Below are 22269 nucleotides of genomic sequence, written 5' to 3'. Positions count from 1 at the left end.
CTAAACCTCTTAGTTAGGGCTAAGAGGTGAAGCTTGTAGCGTGATGGGATGTTTACTAGTGCTTTGATTCATGTTTATGTTGAACTTTCTTGGATTCTAGTTTGATTCTTAAGGAATACTTTCAGTTTTTTTTAATCGTTTATTATGACTTAAATTACAGTAGATCTGCAATAGCTTTGAGTATCTTCTTTTCATGTATTGAGATTTTGAAATTAGAAAATCTTGTTGTTCACCATCATCCCATGGGCATGGTTGGGTGACGAAATCTCTTCTAATCTTCATAGTTCTCCCATGTTGGTTATGAATTGGTATATCCTGTTGTGAGTCATTGTCTCCTAGGCATGGTTTTACGATGGAATCACTTCCAGTTCTCACACCTCTCATCCATTGAGAATTAGGTCAAAGGAAGTTCAATTTGGTTTTACTGAGATATCTTCCAATTGTATAAGATGGGACTCTGATTCTAGTTGCGTCATTGAATCAAGCATAAATCTCCCTAATCTCTACAAGTGGATCCTTGGAAACCTGTAGTTCCCACCTTTGAATTCTTAAGTTTTAATTACTTTAATCACAATTACTTCATAATTAGATTCACATCTTCTTCTAATTCTAGTTCTAGTTCTTTGCAGAATACATACAAGTTTAGTCCTTGTGTATTCGACCTCGTTCTCACGAGTTATTACTACATCGCGACCCTATATTTGGGGTTGTGAATAAGTTTTTGGCGCCGTTGTCAGGGACTAACGGTTGCGTTTTTTTAAGATTAACTAGTTTTGAAATTAGTTTAAGATTAAGATTTTTCTACTTTCTATTTTTAGGTTAGTTTTTTTTTGAATTATTTTAGAAATTAACTTAGATTTCTATTTCTAGGTTTAGAAACTTTCCTTTTCTGTTTTTAGAAACTAATTTATTTTCTAATTCTAGGATAAGATAAGATAAGATAAGATAAGATAAGATAGAATAAGATAAGATAAGATAAGGTTAGATAAAATAAGATAAGATTAGATAAGATCAGATAAGATAACATTAGATAAGATAAGATTAGGGTTATTTCTAATTTATTTTTAAAAACTAACTTTTCTTTCTATTTCTAGATTTAGAAACTTTCCTAATTTGTTTTTAGAAACTTTCCTTTTTCGTTTTTAGAAACTAGGTTTCTTTTTTTTTATTTTTTCTTTTTTAAAAAAAGAAACTTTCGTTTTTAGTTTTAGACACTAAATCATTTTTCTATTTCTTATTTCTTTTTTAGAAACTAATTCACTTTCCTTTTTCTTTTGCAAGATCCTAACATAGAAACTTCTAATTTGGTAACTTCTTTCTAATTTTCTCTCTTTATATTTCTAGATTTCTATTTCCCTTTTTCTTTTTAGTTTTAAGATAGATTCTAAAATTGAGGGCTAAGAGTGTTTCATGCCCAAGTGGGTCCGTGACAACACTTGACGTCTCTTGAGTGAAGAAGGATTGGTTGAGGGATTATCTATCCATCACAGGATTAGACACCACTCGAGATCCACAGAGTTAACCGAATTATGGTTGCAAATCAAATAGCCAATCAACCTCCAAATCTATCCCAACTTAGGGTGGAGGAAATCTAGGATGAGAACGAGGTGCATCGAGCACCCCCACCTCATACTTTACGAGACTATTTACAACTGGCGGGGTGAGCACCCTTTCAAATATTGCCCAGACCAAATCTTAAGGAGATGTGTTTCAGATAATGAACACCAAAGTGTTATCTCCTTCTGTCATTCTCAGGCTTGTGGTGGTCACTTTTCTGCTAAAAAGACCGCGACTAAAATTTTGTAGTGCGGCTTTTGTTAGCCCACTATGTTCAAGGATACTCATGAGTTTTGTAAAGCTTGTGAGCGTTGTCCGAAATTGGAAATATTGCCTCATCGAAATATGATGCCTTTGAACCACATTCTGATCATTGAAGCATTTGATTGTTGGGGCATCGATTTCATGAGACCATTTCCCCAATCTTTCGAAAATGTATATATATTGCTCGCAGTAGACTATGTCATTAAATGGGTCAAAGCAATCCCGTGCTAGAAAAGTTGTCACACCCCAAACTCAAAAATCGGGCTCACAAAATTTTCGATCGCCAAATCCAGCACCAATAGCGTCCGTAGAACCTCATTCTCGGCTCCCAGCGCCCATTCACCAGGTTCCGATCCTGGGATACTACGAGGAGGATTTTCCACATCAGTTTAATTCGTAATAAGCATAACCAAAGGCATAACCCACAAACAACAACCAAAAACTCCATCACATTTCCACTATGATCAAAAAATTTACAAGTACAATGAGCATAAAGGGAAATACAATGATAATGAACAAAAAGCTCCAAGATGATCTGTAAAGCACTCTTGCCTCAGCGCTGCTGCGTTCCAACGTCGCCTACACGCAACGGTCGTGCATAAGCTTATAGAAAGCTTAGAGGGTGGTGTAAGTGTGTGAATAAGGTAGTAATTATGCAATATCAGAGTAATGCGGAATATACTGATGAATCTATGAATGCCATTAGTCGTACCAAGGCCATGCGGTGCAAAGGATGAATGATGTCGGCCATAACAAGGCCATGTGGTGCGAAATGCAACTCAAGCATGCGAATCCTCATCTAAGTTTACATATCAATACAACTCAACTCTGGAATATCATCGGGGTCTAGTACACTCTAAACCAAATCGTTGCCCCATCGCGCACAATAAGGTAAGTGGAAGAGACCTCACTATCCGCCTGCCAATATCAGGCTCGGCACGTCGATTGCGGACCCATTCCTCGAGCTGGTCAAAATTAGCCTAACTTTGCCCCCTCTACTCGAGCGGGTAAGGCCACACCCCCTTCCAACCAACCACGACAAAGTGGAAAGTGCAACCGTCTGGTAATCGGCACTCGACGCTCCTGTACCCACTTGGTCTAGACGTTGGAGCAATCTCTTGGTACCATAAGGGTTTAGGGACTTTCACCCAGGGATATCTATAGCACCCCATGTAGAATAATATTTTTGGTATCCAATCCTGCTAACCACGATACGTCTGTGGAGGCTACGGCCCTGATGTCGTTAGGGCGTACAGTAACCATATCACACAATGCGAATGCATGAATCACATTATTCAGTCATACAACAATCCTGCGCGTATCGTGCGCTCATGTAGGGCAACACCCCCTATCCGGGAGCCCTTAAACAATATGCCCGAAGGCATATGCTATGATCAATCATTTCTCATATCAAGCATACGTATGATGCATATGATCATGAATCATGGAACTAAACATGTTATATGGGATGGATGATGCTCATAACGAAGATGGGCCTAGACGGCCTACACATTACACGTACGAACCTAACAATGGGCCCTAGGGAAAGTCATAATGCTGACATTTAACCAACACTATACTTGCAATGTGGACGTCAAACCACCATTGCTCCTAAGGCATAGCCCGTCGTAAACATCATTACATAAACCATGTTAGGATCGCACATTGCAATGGACCTTAGGTACATTCCATTGGGCCTTCAATACATCAAATGGGCCGTATCACATGAGCCTTACATTCACCAAATGGGCCACATTAATGGACCTTACCAATGGGCCTTATGTACATTGCAATGGGCCATAGCCGATGGGCCTTAGAATATATTACAATGGGCCTAATCACATGGGCATTATGTATATCAAATGGGCCACACCGATTGGGCCCCATATGTACATCAAATGGGCCTCAAGCCATAGGCCCTAATACATCTCAATGGGCCTTAACCCATGGGCCCCTGATACATCAAATGGGCTTCAACCCATGGGCCTTACGTATATATCAAAGTGGGCCTCAACCATGGGCCACAAATACATCGAATGGCCTCATAACATGCCAAGGTGGGGTCCACTTGGACTATGGATCTGGCTCATTCCCTAACCCCTCATATAAAATGAGCTTTTAAAATGGTTGGGTGGATGGGATGCAGCACATGCATCATGGTGGGTCCCACTGTCATTGGACAATGTGAATAAAACACATGCATCACCGTGGGCTCCACTGTCCGCTGGACAGTATGAATAAAATGGACACACCATGGTGGGTTCCACCGTCCACATCCGTGAATGGTGTGGTAACACATATAACAATGGTGGGTTCCACATGTGTGGCCCACCATAATGTTTTCCCGCCATCTAACCTATTGACAAGGTCACACGGACCTGAGTGAAAGGAAAAACACAAATTTCATCTTAATCCAAAACTTCTGTGGCCCATAAAATGGTTTCAATGGCAGAAATTCAATCTCACTGTTTCCTACAGTGTGGGCCACTTGAGCTGTGGATGGAGCTGAAATTTGGAGGGGGCCCACTACTGGGAGTGGCCCACCTCGTGAACGGTGTGGATGCAAAATATACATCACGGTGGGACCCACGGTTGGGCCCGTGGGTCGCTGCCCGTCCACTTGCAGCGGGCGCTGTCTGCCATATTTTTTGTTTTTTTTTTAAAAATCTTGTTTTTCTAAGTTTTTTGTACATGGGGCCCACATCGGAAGAATCCACCATGCCTACTGATTTCTACAGCCCATAACACATCCATCAAGTCCAATATTGGGCATTTTTCAGTGTATAGAAAAATCTGGGGGACTTTAAACAGTGGAGATCACTGTTTGCTATGGTATGGCCCGTTAGAACCTCAGATTGACTCTGTTTTTCAGTTCAACGCCTAAAATGAGGTTGGGAAAGGAATGGACGGCGTGGATTGAATACATGCATCAAGGTGGGGCCTACATGAGTGGGCCACCCACAAGCTTGGAAATAAGCTGATATTTGTGTTTTCCAAACCACGTCCAGCGTCCCTGGACGCTGGACATTGCACGTAACAATTACATTAGAGGTGGGCCCTGCTTAGGTGGGCCACCTAATAGAGGATGGTGTGGATATAACACACACAAAGTGGGCCCCACTTGTAAATGGTTTGGATAGAATACATGCCTCATGGTGGGGTCCATTCAAGTGGGCCACACAACCATATCATGATCTCATAAAAGAAAATGAAATAGAGAGAGAGAGAGAGAGAGAGAGATAGAGAGTGGGACACGCGTGATGGAGGGACCCCGACACTATGGGCCCTCCCTTGCAACCAATCATACATCAAGTGGGTCCCATTACACATGAGCCCATTAAATCAAAATCAACGGTGGATATCCCTTCTCCATTAAAATAGACAGTCTACATGACCCTAGGTATACAAGAAAAATAAACATCATAATGGGGTCCATGGAGAATGGCCCCATCATGGAATGATCATGATGATCAAAGTAGGCCATCGGCCACATCTTAGGGTCTCAAGTGAGATCCATACCATTGATCGGTAGGTCTCACTTGGCCCATCTTAAAAACATGAAAACTACCCTATCAAAGCACCCACCGCTTGATCTTCTTACTCCCTTGGCTTCCTTAGCTCCTTAGCTTCGATTCCAACGGAGGAGATGAGGTTTGAATGGTTGAGATAAGAGATGAAGGGGTAGGAAAGTGGGCCACCTTTGTTGCTTGAGAAAGCTTGGAGAGGCTCATACGTATGGTGCTCTCTTGCTTGGGAAAGTGAATTGAAAAATGAAGGAGAGAGAGAATTGTAAAGGGAGAGAGAGAATGATGGGTGATGGATATGGTGAGTGATGGGTGTAAGGGACTTTTTGACTTTTGTGGCAAATGGTGTAAGAAAAGTATGGGCTTTGTAAGAACTTTTTGACTTTTGTGGTTGCTTGGGAATGGGTGAAAGGTGATGTGTACTTGACATGTTGAGATTGATGGATTGATGGATTGATGTGACAAATCGTAGAGATTCTCTTGGAATTCGCACGCGCGGCGTTTTCTATGCACCGAACGCTGACCCACAACTCCTGACCAGGGTATCATCTCAGCATGCGAGTCACAGCATCGGAACCACGGCGACGGCGTGGTTGCTATGGTACAAGTCTTGGGTTGAGTCGACTCGGGTTGACGGCGTGTGAATCAGGGTCGCGTGCAAATACCGGTTAAGGGTCGAAGGTTGCCGGAATTCGACTGGGAATACCGCGGAAGTCTACGGAACGGTACGGTCTAGAATACAGGGCTTACAGAAATGATTATCAAACAGTCATTAAATTCTTAAAAGAGAACATCCTTTCTCAGTTTGAAATACCTCGAGCCATCATTAGTGATGGAGGTTCACATTTCTGTAACAGGACATTTGCGAACTTAATAAAGAAATATAGCATCTCTTACAAAGTGAGCAATCCATACCACCCATAAATAAGTGGGCAAGCCAAAATTTTTAATAGAAAAATTAAACATATTTTGAAAAAAATGGTTAACCCTGACCATAAGGACTAGTTAATCAGATTGACTGATGCTTTATAGGCTTACCGTACTGCATTTAAGACCCATATTGGAATGCATCCCTTTAGACTTGTCTATGGGAAAGCTTGTCACTTACTTGTGGAGTTGGAACATAAGGCCTACTGGGCAATTAAAAATCTGAATTTCAATTTGGACAACGCCGACTCGCTGCGCAAACTTCAGTTGAATAAACTGGAAGAAATTCGGAATGATGCATATGAGAACTCGAGAATTTACAAGGACAAAATGAAAGTGTTCCATGACCAACACATTCTTCAACAATTATTCACACCAGGTCAGAAAGTCCTTTTATATAATTCTCGATTACACCTTTTTACGGGTAAACTTCGTTCTCGTTGGACCGGCCCGTTCACTATTACTAATGTTTATCCTTATGGGGTCGTCGAGTTTTGGAATCCAAACAGTGGCAATGAATTCAAAGTAAATGGACATCTTTTAAAGCCATTTGTTGAAAATTTTGATTCAGAGGACATGTCAATACCTTTGATTAACCCTATTTACCAGGATTAACCTCCTAGTCTGACGGAGGTATAGGTAGATTTATTTACTTTCATATGATTTAGGATTAGGATAGTTTACTTTCTGCTATTTAGGATAGTTTACTTTCCACTATTTAGGATAGTTTGTTTTCTACTATTTATGATAGTTTATTTTTTGTTGGTTTAATTCTTGTGCTAATCCATCTTCACACTGAGGCCATTCGAAAAGCCTCAAAATTCCTTCTTCAGGTATTAACTTTTTATCACTTCCCTTCTCTTTTCATTACCTCTTTTGCATTACATGCTTATTTCTTTTATATGGAAGACAATATAGATTTTTTAGTTGGGGATGGGGGATTAGGTGAACTAATCAGTGCTTTCTCAGTTTTGAGCAAAAATTTTGAAAATTTTCAATGTTTCAAGTTGAAATCTGTTTGGGAAGTGATGAATTGTGTACTTAAGAATGCATTAGGCATGATAAAAATAGAGATTGAATTTTGGATTATTGGAGTTTGATCAACTAAGAAATCTATTACCTAAGTTCTTGTGCTCAATTGATTAAGAGATAGTTTGAATATCATGTTAATCTAAATCACAAGATGCATTCAATTTGTCTTTTGTAGGACAAGCTAAAAGTTTTGATTGTTAGTATGTGAATCATTGATAGATGGCGAGAGTCGAGTATGAAGAATTTTATCTATTTTAAAAGAAGAAAAGAACCAGTTAAACAAATAGGAGATCGACAAAGAGGTCATGAAAAAGAGTAAAAGGAATGAAAAATATGAAAAAGAATAAATAAATAAATTGACCGTCAATATAAAATCAAAGACTGAAAAAGGAAGGAAAAGGGGATAAGTTCAGAATTAGTACTTGAGTTTCAAACTGATCTTGAAGTAATGAGTATGGCTAACATAATGAACTAATAGTATTCGTATAAGAAGTAAGTTGATTTTCACTAAGTACATTGAAAAACTTGATATGCAAATTATGCTCGATTTAATGGACAAAGAATTTACTTGATTGGTTGCTTATGTGCATCGGCTCTAAGTTTTCAAAATCCCATTTTTGTATCTTAATTATACCCATTCATACTTGAGTGTACAAAAGAATGTTTTCCTAAAGAGGTTTTGAACACTAAGCATTGAGATTTATTTCACACAAACTTTGCTCGGGACTAGCAAAATGCCGATTGGGGATTATGTTGAGGGTCAAATATTACATATTATCCCTCATTTATATCTTGGTTTTAAGAACATGATAATGTTTAATGTTCTATTTTACTCATGTTTGTGTTGTTAGGTGAATTTAAGAGCTTAGACTGAAAGGGGTGATAAAAGTATGAATTTGATGCTCAAGAATCACCAAGGCAAGGGATGGATCTTAGGAGACCAATATTGAAGAATTCACATGCTAAAGATCCAAGAAAACCAAGTGAAAAATGAAGAAAATCAAATATTTGAAGTGAAGAAAAGGAATCCTGAAATTGTCCTAAAAACAAACATATTCCTGAAAGTGTCCTTAAGAAGCATATTCTGAAACGCTAGTTTATTCTGTGAAATTGCGCAGAGTGAACTCTATTTTGGAAAACTACATAAATTTGAGGCAGTTTTGCGAATCTATATGGACAAGGCTATAAATATGGGTTTCCTATAAACTTTTAGGGATATCTAGGGTTTGAGGAGTGGAGCAAAAGGGTGGAGAAGCCGTCGCGAAGAGTTTTTCTTCCTTTTCCTTAGTTGTTTTTATGCTTTTCTTAAGAGATTTTAGTTCAATCATATCTATGGTTGGCTAAACCTCTTATATAAGGCTAAAAGGCGAAGCTTATAGCGTGATAGGATGTTTTTTTATTGCTTTGATTCATGTTTATGTTGAACTTTCTTTGATTCTAGTTTGATTCTTAAGGAATACTTTCAGTTTTTTTAAAAGTTTATTGTGACTTAAATTACAGTAGATCTACAATAGCTTTGAGTATCTTCTTTTCATGTATTGAGATTTTGAAATTAGAAAATTTTGTTGTTCACCATCATCCAAGGGGGATGGTTGGGTGACGAAATCTCTTCTAATCTTCATAGTTCTCCCATGTTGGTTGTGAATTGTTATATCCTATTGTGAGTCATTGTCTCATAGGCATGGTTTTGCAATGGAATCACTTCCAGTTCTCATACCTCTCATCTATTGAGAATTAGGTCAAAGAAAGTTCAGATTTGGTTTTACTGAGATATCTTCCAATTGGATAAGTTGGGACTCTGATTCTAATTGCGTCCTTGAATCATGCATAGATCTCCCTGATATCTACTAGTGGATCCTTAGAAATCCTAATTCCCACCTTTGAATTCTTAAGTTTTAATTACTTTAATCACAATTACTCTCTCAATTACTTCAGAATTAGATTCATATCTTCTTTTAGTCCTACTTCTAGTTCTTTTTAAAATACGTACAAGTTTAGTCCTTGTGGATTCAATCTCGTTCTCATGAGTTATTACTACATCGCGACCCTACACTTGGGGTTGTGAACAAGTTTTTACCCACCTAATAGTTAGATCAACCTGATTTTTGGGGCATCTAATTTTCATAATGGAAAAAGTTTAATGGAGGGGCAAGATGTTGTACAAACACCATGGTGGGCCTCACATGTAAACTAGTTGCATGTGACCATTACTCACTCACACTTCAATGCTCCCACGGGACCATACCTTTTGTAGATACTCTTTTCATTAAATAAGTGTTGGGGAGTCATTTGCTCCTGAACACAACATTTCCCCCCAAAATTCTTCTCCCCTTTGCATGGTACTAGAGTTAGGGTTTTCCTTAACCTTAGTTTTATTCTTCTATTCTTTCCCTTCTCTCTTTTACTATTAGAGCAAGGGATTGGAATTCAACTCAATACTGTATCCAAACATGCCTAAGGCTATACGCCAAGTACAAAAGAGTTAGATGAACATACATATTAAGAAGTGTATTGCCTTTTTGGGATGGCAGTGTACCGAATAAGTTGTTGTTTCCAAGAAACCTGAAATTTGTGATGATGAAATACATACATCAAAGAGATTTATGTAAAGAACATTTTATTAAGGAAAGACTATTTGATTCTTACAAGTTAGCAAGTGAACTTATATTGAAGAGAGACGCCGGAATTGGGCCACTTAAATTGTTAAAGCTCAAATCCCTACAAAAGTAAACAACTTAATATGGTAAACAAAAACAAAAGTGAGATGGAATTGCTAAGAAGGCGAGTTAGAGATCAATGGCATGTGACAGGTCCTTTGTATGGCCTACTAAATGAATGGACCAGATTATAGTGTGGTGAGGCACAAGTCGTGAGCATGAGTGTGCAAAGCAACAAATGGTGAGTAGTGCTAGCAAAATTCATATCCATGACATAGTTCAAAAGCCTAAAAATTAAGTTCAAGCCTTCCCTAAAAAGTTGAAAGTAAAAAAACTAAATTTTATCCAAAAATTCAAGTTAATGACATTTAATAACATCCTTTGACTTTTCATTTTTATCAAAGCATTTTTGTGATAGTACCAATGGTGAATAAAAAGTATAATTTACTCTTATATAGAATTAGGTGAACAAATTAAAGATGTGTTTCTGAAATCCAATTCAATTACTCAAAGCCAGCCCCATCCCTGATTTCGGTGGATCATATGATTGGACATAATGTATAAAGAGATGCTTACCTTAAACTACTTCCCACAAAATGTTCCACCTTAATTATATATTGTCGTGAATCTAGCCCCAATCTTAAATGTATTTTTGACATCTAATGGTTTTAGTGAATTTCACATAATAATCATGGTGAGCTTCCTAAGAAATCAATGGTGGACGCCTTTCTCCCAACTATTTTCTTCTATATGGTCCATCTAAATCAGTAATCTTGATTTTCTGGCTGTGGGCATTATGTTAGTTTACAGATATAGTAGGTGGAGTGGATTTCATGGTATAATAGGTGGAGTGGATTTCATGGTGGGCCCCTCAAAAAATTGGCATGCCATCCCTCTCACAGTTGTTTGATGAGATTTTTGGGAGGGAATTGCCTGCAACACTAGCGCGGGTTAGGTACTGCCCCACTAGGACCTACCTAGAGATGGAAGGTCATGTCAAGGGGTTTTGTGGGTCCCACCATGATCTATATGTTTTATCCATGCCATCCATCTGTTTTGACATTTCAATTTACTGCACAAGCCAAAAAAAAAGAAGAAGGCAGATCAAATCCTCGGACACACCATAGGGATTTGAAACCTATCGTTAAGAACTTCTTGCAGGCCATAGAAGTTTTGGATCATGTTGATATTTATGTTTTCTGTTCATACAGGTCTACGTGACCTTATGAACGGGTTGGATGGAAAATAAACATCAACCTTAAGCCTTAGGAAGTTTTTAAAGGTGAGAGTTCATTCCCTATAGCTTCATGTGGTTGGTCCACTTGATCCTTCAATGTACCTCCTTTTGGGGATCATGCCTTAAAATGATCTTTCAAAATAAATAGAAGGTGCGGATAAAACATATAGATCATGGTGGGCTCCACGGGCTTGACCATTCGTCACTAGCTAGGTCTTGGTGGAGGTGTACCTAATCCGCCCCCCATCGCACCATGTGGCCCACCATGATGAATGTGTTTTATCCACGCTATCCATCCATATTTCTAGCTCATTTTAGGGTATGAGCACGAAAATGACGCAGATCCAAAGTGCAAGTAGACAACGTCATAGAAAATAGTTGGAATTGAAGGTCCACCATTGAAAGTTCTTAGGACCCATGGTGATATTTCATTTGCCATCCAACCTGTTCACAAGGTCACACAGAGCTGAATGAAGGGAAAATACAAATGTAAACTCGATCCAATTTTATTTTTATTTTTTTGACACTAAAGAAGTTTTCAATGAATGGTTCATTGGAGCTTTAGATTATCTTATTTTTTTGGCTCATGCCGTAAAATGATTTGACAAAAGGGATGGACTGGGTGGATAAAGCACATACAACACAGTGAGTAAGTTGGGCGACATCATGCCATACAAATGGATACAGATTAGCTACTGACAGAGTTAGCGGCGATCTCACGACTAAAGTGACATCACCAAGTTCTATGGGCCCCACCATGATGTATGCGTTCTACCCACACTCTCCATCCATTTGGAGAGACCCAGAATGAGGTAGATCCTAAGCTCAAGTGGACCCACCACAAAACCAATATGGATTAATCGCCTACCATAGAAATTTTCCATCAAGTTAGATATTTGTGTTTTCTCTTATGTTGGTGACAGATGTCTTAAATCTGTCAAACAGGTTCGATGACATCGAGTAGGCTTCGAGTGAAAATTGTGAGAAATTTAGCCAGCCTGAGGACAAGTTTGGCGAATCGAAGCGTTGGTCGGCTAGCCTGAGCTCTGGTTCGGCCAGCCTAAAGTTACGTAGATTGTTTGCGGACTTCATGAATTTGAGGTAGTTTCCAGATTATTCCAACTTGGTACGAAAGTTGGAGTTCATAATATATAAATAGGAGTTCCTAGGATGCTCTATGTGTCATTCTAAGATATTCAAAGGTTTCCTAAACTATTCCAGAGGGTTTCTAAATAGTTCTAAGGTTTTAAAGGGTGTAGCAAGGGTGAGATTTGAGGATTGCTTAAATCGAGCAAGTCCTTTATCTTTGGAATTTATGCTTTCATAGTGGATTTATGTCGCTTTGTGTCGTGGTTTTTTTTCAAAAGGGTTTTCCACGTTAAATTGATGTGTTCTCTTTGTATTTGCTTGGTGCTTTTGGATTGCAATCCTAAATTCATCTATGTGTGATTTCGCCGTTTGTCCCAACAAGTGGTATCAGAGTAATCGTTGGGGCGCAGGCTTGAATCTGAAGGATTAGCATTAATGAGAAACACTAGGTATGACATTGAGAAGTACTCAAGTAAAAATGACTTTGAGCTATGGAAGATCATGATGATCGGTTCCTTAACCATGCAAGGCAAAGATGGTGCTCTTGTGGAGCGAAATCTGACTATGAGTGATGATGATTGGAATACTCTTAATAAGAAAGCCTTATCCTCGATCCATTTGTGTTTCACAGATGAGATTCTCTACAATGCTTTGAGGGAGAAAACTACAGCAGTTTTATGGGTAAAACTAGAGGATATTTATGCGAATAAATCCACTAAGAATCGCCTACACTTGAAGCTATAGTATTCACCTTCAAGATTGCAGAAGGTGGAGATGTGGAGGCCCACATCAGTTACTTTAATAAATTGATTTGCAAGTTGCTGGATATGGAGGAAGTGGTCAAAGATAAAGACCAGGCATGCATGTTGTTGAATTCTCTTTCGGTTTTGTATGAGTCACTTAGGGACTCACTGTGCATAACAAATAAATCCCTAAGTGTGGACACCATTATCTCAGCCCTTCAAGGGAATGTTATGATAAAGATAAATAGTAGCGTAGAGACATCTTCTATAATACCTCGAAAAAATTCGTATAAAGGCCTGAGTACCACCTTAGGCAGAAATCACCCAGGACCAAAACCTTCAGAAATTAGGTTAATATTAGCAAGTGTTAAATTAGAGTACTTATGAAATTAGCGCTAATCACTTTAAATATGATCTGTAAGAACCAAACCATGCAGAATCATTGACGCTACATTAACCTGAAATCTAGAATCCATCCCTAAATCCGGTTGCTCTTGGGAGCACTTTGAAACTTCGTATCGGACCTGGACCGCACGTCGAAAGTCCGATGATCGCAAAACTATACAGCTATGACCGCATCACTGGACTTGACAACCCCCTTGGAAATCAAGTCTTGATTGTGTCTAGAAATGCACAACTTGAGCCCGGAGCAAAGTGTGTGAGAAATGTGAAAATATTTAGAAATAAAATTCAAATTTAAGTAAACTAAGTCATGTCGCTTACGGGCCAAATATAAGGATTTTGAATGTCAGAATTTAAGCCAAATACACTCTCGGATCAGGGGAAATGTCTCATACATGGCAATGTACTTATAGCCCTGATCAAGTGGCGGTGACCGTTGAACTAAAATTGGTTCGCCACGGTCGATCTGTAAACCCGATCGGAGCGAAAACTCAGCCTGACCTAGATCCAATGTCAGGGAGCTTAAGTTCGACCGCACGCAGAAAAGGGGCCACTGGAAGTGCTTCGTTGGGCTAAAACAGACGTCCTTTGGATATAACCTAAGTATACCTTGGCCTTGGGGCCATTTCCATCAGACCTGGGCCTATATAAAGCCCTTAAACCCTCTCTTTAATATTCCATACGAATTTTGAAACCCTAAGGAAGAGGGAAATGTGAAAGGAAAGGAAAAAGAGAGAAAGTGAGAGTGAAAGTTGGAGATTCATCTTAGGATTCGATCTCGTTGCTCCACGCACTTAGCCACCCTATCTGTATCGCTGCACGGGTGATTCCAATTCCATTCTTAGGTAAGAAAACCTAACCCTAACTTGTTTTAGGATTTCCAACTATTATAATAGATGGAATAGCTAACCTATTTCATATTATAGGTTTCCACTTCGCCATTGACAAAGGCTAAGTGTCTAAAATGAATCTGTTACACGTTTACCGGCGAAAGGTGCGAACTATAAATGTTTAGGTTATAGTTTTCAAGGCTTTTAATGTCAGTTAATGATTTATGGCTGACTTGAAATTTCTATCACTTGCTTAGCCACGATGTTTTCCGCACTTTACACATATACATGAACTATGTTGAATATAATGTATTCTTGTGTTTGTTGATATGATTGAATGAATCTGGAATTATGATTAGTACCTGTTATGATGGATGTTTTGGTAATAGATGAACGTTGTATGTGTTGCAACTCCTATGTGAAAGGATTTGCTATAATATACATTTTAAGTAAATTAATCTATGTATGTGATATGTGTAGTGTAAGTGTTTGATAAAATGCCTGTATGAGGAAATACTTATTTAAATGTTTGAAATGAGAATGTTGAGATAGGATTCTCAATCCCCTTCTCTATAACTATAGTTTCCTTTACGTAACCTATCTTCCTACTATGTGATTTATGGAAGTAATGCCTAGGTAAGATAACATGTGTAATATGTGTTGCATGAAATGCTAAATGCTTGAAATGGTTGAACTGTTGTGTAATGCTGCTATGTATATCGTATGTCATATATAAACTACAACTAAGTGTGATTGGGACTATGACTTAGTCCAGGCAATTGGTAACAGATCTCAATTAGGTGGCTGAGGTTGCTTTTCACCACACAAGACGCGTTCGATGAACCCGAGTTGTACTTTGGTTGTCGGTAGTGGTTAGGCCACATGGAGTGCTTACGCCCTTCATGTCGATCAACTCGAGGTGCGCTCATACTAGTTGAGCTCGTTAAGTAACCCGATTGACCCGATGTATGTTCACCATGTATGGACGTTACTGCTTGAATCTAAGGTACCAAACTCACCAGTGAAAACCCCTTTAACCTTGGTACCTCGATCCGCTAAGACTCATGAGTCGGGCATGGTGGTATGGGATATTGTGGTGGAGCTGTCAGCCTACGCTAGGGTGACGAGCCTCCTCGTAGTGACCAGTGAGCAACCCAAACTCGTGAGCCGAATACGGTGGTATAGGACAATGTATTCGAGCTGTCGGCCTACCCTTGCGCAGCCTGGCTGTGGTCCCTAGTTGGGTTGGTGACGAGCCTTCGAAAATAGACTGCCAGTTGGTAGGGTGTGGGTGGTAGTGACCTCGAGTGTACTCTGAGACTGCGTTAAGGCGACAAGTCTTTCCATAGCAACCAGAGTACAAACTAGGACTACACTGATAAGGTGACGAGCCCTTTGTAGCGACCTAGAACCATAATATCGTATAAGATTTACTAGAACTGAAGACCCTAGAATGGATTATTGTTTGAGAATTGATATAAGGGAGGTACCTTTGCTTCCTAATCCTACTGTATGAAAAGGACTAATAAGAACTTGGTTATCATGCTTATGCACCGCACTGCATGTGCCGTTTGGTGTTGAGTAGAGAGCAACGAGGAAGTGACTGACATGCGCGACCGTTAAATGAAGATCGCAAAGGGAGTGCAGGTGAGGGCATGCATCATTTATACATACCATCCTCGCATTAATCAGAGTACTTAGGGATGTTTGATTGTATTATTTTATCATTACTGCTTGACTGAATTAAGAACATGTTAACCTTTGCTTTATTATTCCACTGAGTTGATCACTCACTCCCATGTTACGGGGCGGTGTTTTAAACACCAACCAGATTCTGTCTTAGTTGCAGATGGAGACCCGACTGATGAGGCAGAGACGGACTTCGCAGACGATGAGGGTGCTTTCTCATATATGCAGTATTCAGGTGGGTTTATATAGACTGCTCTGATCGACGGGGCTTCAGGGTCATACTGGTGGACTATCACATTTTTTTAGAAATTTATATTTTGAAACAACACTTGTAATTATTGACCTAGCAACGCATACATACTTTGGGGACCTATACTGGTTTATAAAGTTATACATATTTGTTTCAGTCTTCCGCTTGTGTATTACAATTGTCTTTGGATTATGTTTTGTTGTTTTGGCTTAATCTCATTCACATTTTATGCACTAATACAGACAACATACAACCATCATTAAATATGTTGCATAAGTGATGTATTGGAACTCGGGAGTTGGGTACCTGCTCGACCCCCAATTTTTAGGGCGTTACATCTTCTGATACACTGTTTACAAGAGGCAGAAATTTTGAGTAAGGTACAACTTCTTCAAGGTCAAGATCCAAGTCCATGTGCAAAGGCAAAGGTAAGTTAAGGTGTTGTAATTGTGGGATAGGAGGACACATGAAGAAGGATTGTACAAATCTTAAATCTAAGAGAGAAGAATCTGAGGCTTCATACAGGGAAGCCAACGCTACCACGTCTAATGAAAGTACGAGTGGATGTGAAAGTGATGTCTTGTCTGTATCTACGATCAGACACTTATACGATGATCGTAGGGATGAGTGGATTCTAGACACATGGGCATCTTATCACATGACTCCTCATCGGAGTTGGTTCGTCAGTTATAGAGAATGTAAAGATGGATAAGTCTTTATGGTCAATGACATTGCCTGTAATGTTGTGGCTATTAGTATGGTGCACATCAATATGTTTGATAGGATAGATTATACCCTAATTGAGGTGAGGCACGTTCCTGACATGAAGAAGAGTCTGATTTCTCTCGGTGCACTTAAGGCAATAGGATGCAAGTTCACCGGATTTGATAGTGCCCTTAAAGTATCTAAGGGGGCACTTGTAATCATGAAAGTGTAATAACTCGGTAACATTTACAAGTTGATTGGGAGCACTTCAATAGGTAGAGTTGTAGTGGCTGTAGCGGATCCCACCTCTACACGTGTGTGGCATGTTGGGCATGCCCATATAAACGGGCAAGGCATGAAGGTTACGACACACGGATAGAGATACGGAGCAGATGGAGCAGCCACCTCTAAGAAGAATCATACCGCATAATCGCGGGTTACCGGGAAGGTACATGAACGACTCTAATATCGCATATACTCTCGTTACAGACGATGGAGATCTTTCTACTATTCAAATGGCTCTTGGTGAGCCTAGTGCTGAAAAGTGAAAGGTAACTATGGACGATATGATGGACTTGTTGTATTAGATCGACACATGGGAGCTGGTGGAGCTTCCAATGGGCCAGAAAGTGATTGTATGCAAGTAGATAATCAAAAGGATACAACATAGATACAGAGCGAGGATGGTAGTGAAGGGCCATACTTAGAGAGAAGGGATCGACTTCTCAAAGATATTTGCACAGACGGTATAGCGAGTGTTTAATATTAGATTCATATTGGTGCTGATTGCCCAATGCGATCTTGAACTGGAACGGATGGATGTGGATACTGCACTTCTGCACCGAAAATTAAAAGAGTTATTCTTCATGAAGCAACCACAGCAATTCAAAGTTTAAAGGGGTGGAGAACTAGGTTTTGCAGGAGGTCATTGCATGACCTATCACCTAGGCAGTGGTATAAAAAATTGATTCCTTCATGGTGAGTCAGAAATTTTCTAGGAGTGAATACGATTACCGTCTATTGCAAGACATTGAGTGATGACACGTTCATCATCTATAATTGTATATTGATAACATGTAGATTGTTAATCATAACATGTCTGAAATTAATGTACTGAAGATACTCGAGATAAAGGATTTGGGGGGTGCAAAGAGGGTTCTCGGCATTGATATTCGTAGAGACTGAAAGAGGACCAGGCTTTGGTTATCTCAGGCAGAATACCATGAGTAGGTATTGATCAATTATGAGATGGACCAGGCAAAGCAGGTGAGCGTTCCCTACGTGGCTCACTTTAAGCTTTCCTCAGGACAATGTCCCAAAACAGATGAAAAAAAACAGGATATGTCTCATGAACCTTATTCGAATGCGGTTGACAGTGCATGCCATAGTCTGTATTAGACCATTTATTTCATAGGCAACTAGTGTTATGAGTAAATACCCCGACAAGCAACATTGGGAGGCGGTAAGATGGTTACTTCGATACATTCGAGGTACAGAAGACTACGTCGTAACTTTTGAAAAGACAGGAGCAAAGTTGGGATGGTATGTGGAATCAGATTATACAAGCAGTGTGGATTCTATAAAGTTGACTTCGGGTACTCGTTTATACTAGTGGGTGGAGCAATTAGTTGGATATCAAAGCTTTAGTCCATAATGACTTTTTTCACGATCGAAGCAGAGTATATGATAGTAACAGAAGCATTTAAGGAATGTGTTTGGTTAATAGGCATGATAAATCAATTGGGACTTCAACAGGAGGCCGTGCTGGTTAATTGTGATAGCAAGAGTGCTATTAATTTGGTTAAAAATTTTGTTTATCACTCACGTACTAAACACATTGATGTTCGTCACCATTTTATCTGACAGATGCTTGAGGAATGAGGTGTAGTACTGCAGAAGATTCACCCAACGTGAATCTGACAGACATACTCATCAAGGTCGTTCCTATAGAGAAGTTCAAATTTTGTGCAACTTCTCTAGGCATGACAATGGCATAAAAGAAGGACAGAGTGTGAACGAGAAGCATTGATGAAGCTATGATGTGAGGCAGAGATAAGAGAAGAGGTCAAGAAGCTACACATTTGAAAATTAAAGACGTGGTGGAGATTATTGGTGATAATTGTCTTAAACCTGTCAAACAGGCTCGATGATGTCAAGCAGATTTCGGGTGAAATTTTACGAGAAATTCGGCCAACCCGAGAAAGGTTCGGGTGAAAATCCAACAACATATTCTTTTGAAACTTGTAAAAAATTCAGCAAGCCTAAGGACAAGTTCGACTAGCCGAAGTGTTGGTTGGTTAGCCCGAGCTCTGGTTCGGCCAACCTATGGTTACGCAGATTGTGTTCGGACTACGTAAATTTAAGGCAGTTTCCATATTATTCAAACTCGATGCGAAAGTCGTAGTTCCTAATCTATAAATAGGAGTTCTTAAGATGCTCCATGTGCCATTTTAAGATATTTCAAAGTTTCCTAAACTATTCCAAAGGGTTTCTAAATAATTTTAAGGTTTTAAAGGGTGTAGCAAGGGTAAGATTTGAGGATTGCTCAAATCGGGTAAGTCCTTTCTATTTGTAATTTATGCTTTCATAGTAAATTTTTGTCACTTTGTGCAGTGGTTTTTTTTTTTCCGAAAGGGTTTTCTACGTTAAATTATTGTGTTCTCTTTGTGTTTGCTTGGTGCTTTTGGATTGCAATACTATATTCATCTCTGTGTGATTCCACCATTTGTCCTAACATCTTATTCCATGTATGTGTTAACTTATGAATAGGTTAGAGCTCAGATAAACATTATAAGGTCTTTGGAAGGTTTCAACAGTCGACATCATTATCATCACTATTTTCTATAGTGAGTTCCACTTGACCTCTGGATCTACTTTAGTCTTTGGCTTATGCTTTAAAATGATTTCTCCAAATGGATGGACAATGTCAAGACAACACATACATCAAGTTGTGGCTTACATAAATTGGTGACATCATTTCAGTAGCTAGTCTCACTACCGACAGGTGTAGTAGGTAATCCTCGTTCCATACGGATACCCCTGTGGGTAGCCGATGGTCCGAAAAATGTGGCATGTGATTCACATGTGCCACACTAAACCAAAGGGAATGATTGTGAGAGAGACGATCATTGTTGATTTTTTTTATAGGGCACAATTAGATGCCAGAAATATATTTGGGCTAAGAGCCCAAACCACAAGGTCAAGTGAGCCATACCAAAGAAAATAGTTTGAAAGGTGGGCATCACCTTATACACCATTTTCATATTGTATGGTCCACCAGAATCATAAATAAGGATGAGTTTTGAGCCCTGGGACTAAAAATGGATCATGCACATGGAGCCAACCTTGTGCTGTCACAAAACCCCTTTCCAAGTGGAGCGGCCATGATTTGGTTGTAACGTATCTCTGATAGGGTTGTTAATAGGTTGGACCTAGGGTAGGTCTCAGTTGGGAATTTGAACTGCTTTGAGGTGGGCCGTTGGGCTAGGTCTATTCAAAATTTTGATTTTTCAGGCTCTAGCCTTGCCCATTCATACCCCTAGTCTCCTATGTGAGAGGATGGATAAAAATGGATGTGTGAAGATGTATTTTACCCTCATATGAAGAATAGAAAGTATGATTTGTTGAATATATCATTTAAAGGCATTTTAGCCTAAAATTAATATTTAAAAGGAATTTTCTAATTAAAAATCCTAATTATAAAATTTACAAGCTAATGAAAATAAGGAAACCTATTTGAGTTTTTTAATCAGTAGCAAATGAGTTCCTTATTGATTGGACTTGACATAGGAACCTAATCGAGTTGAGCTGAGTTGATTCAATGAGTTCTTTTACAACTATATATGATCGCCTACATTGGACATCCCTAGTTTGTTTCTGATACTAGGACACATTCGAAAGTTGATCATGAAAATTGGCTTGGATGGGTGGCTCATTGGATCCGGTGGTCTAAATGATATAGGACTTTTGCAAAAGCCAACGATCTATGATGCATGTCTATTGATCTACGTAATCAATATGGAAAAGCAGAAATGACTTATCACCCTTTTGATTATATGATTAAGATGACATTAGATTATGATCAATAATTTGGATCGTACAAGGATATATGGATCAAATGGACAAAATCAATGATATATTATTTCTACATTTTTTCTCTGAAACTCTCGAAACCACAAGGTATCATTTATGAGGGATCTCGTCCCTATTTAGAGAGAAGGGTTATGAAGTTTTGATGAGGCTGAAAGTTATCTAATCTCGTCCGATCTCACATTATCCCAATATCAAGTTGTAATTCGAATTTAAACCTTTAAATTTGATATTCAACTTTAAACTACAAAGAGAAATTAAAAAGGATAAAAGGAGTAAATTTTGTGTGGGACTTATCTACTAATGGTTGCCCACAAGTGGGCTCCATGGGCTTGTGTCCAACATTTGTTACTCAATCATGTTATGAGATGGGCATAATATATATTGTCCTTCTAACTTATCTCATAAAAACCAAAACAAAAAACCAGGATATTATCTTCTCAAAAGTGTTTAAATACTAATTAAGTGATTACTTAACTAGTGCTTAATAACATAAGCTTTTCCATTGCATGTCTTAGTCCACATGATTAGATCGGATGGAGTTAACTCCCGATCTAGAGTACTCAACCAACATACGCACCTATCCAATTTATCAAATTATTTTGAAAACTTAATTTTTTGTAAACATCAATTTGAATCCTTTTAAAATAATAGTATATAATATATACTTCTTAAAAAAATATTATTTGCAAAAAATTATATATAAAAAATTTGATACTATTAGTAGATGTGCGCATTAAAAATCCCAAAAATTTGATCTAGCATTTATGAAAATTTCCCCACGTAGATATATAATTTACAATCGATTAAGCTACTTTCCTATCATAACAGAGTTTGACCAATCAAGCGCGCTTCATCACTGAATACGAAAGTATTGACACTCAATCTCATTTTCTTAAATACAAAGGAGGGTAGCTAAGGACACAAGAAGTTACCTATGAAACTGGCAACTCACACATTTTAATAATTAGATCAAATCAAAGAAATATGTAAGTAGAAGGTTCCTATATGTAGCTACAATCCATGTTGTAATGTAGACAACCCTAGATATATATAAAGTGTACAATACACATGTAATCTCATATGAGGTAAGACTCATCTCATAACCTCATGACTTGACTCTTATTGAGGTCATAACATTGATCGCATGAAGAGTAATGAAGTGATTATGTAATTCAACTTAATTAGTCTCATCTTCAATTGTTTAAGACTAAAGGCAGATACAATTCACTTGTATCCTCATCATCTATTCTTCATGATAGAGTGAGGTTCAC

At 38.7% G+C, this 22269-nt stretch overlaps 1 protein-coding gene across 1 annotated transcript in view; it reads right to left on the bottom strand.

The window, feature by feature from the left end:
- Nucleotides 1-22269, bottom strand: part of LOC131219938 (uncharacterized) — a 237233-nt gene that overhangs the window by 171903 nt on the left and 43061 nt on the right. The window contains exons 21-22 of the mRNA XM_058214923.1: nucleotides 9951-10022; nucleotides 9801-9866 (exon numbers count right to left, since the gene is read on the bottom strand). Of these exons, the coding sequence (XP_058070906.1) occupies nucleotides 9801-9866; nucleotides 9951-10022 (138 nt within the window). The remainder of the gene's footprint in view (nucleotides 1-9800; nucleotides 9867-9950; nucleotides 10023-22269) is intronic.

Source organism: Magnolia sinica, chromosome 12 (genome assembly GCF_029962835.1).
Source record: "Magnolia sinica isolate HGM2019 chromosome 12, MsV1, whole genome shotgun sequence".
In the NCBI taxonomy this organism is placed as follows: Eukaryota; Viridiplantae; Streptophyta; class Magnoliopsida; order Magnoliales; family Magnoliaceae; genus Magnolia; species Magnolia sinica.
Note: the sequence above shows the minus strand (reverse complement) of the source record. Positions and strands in the feature narration are given on the sequence as shown.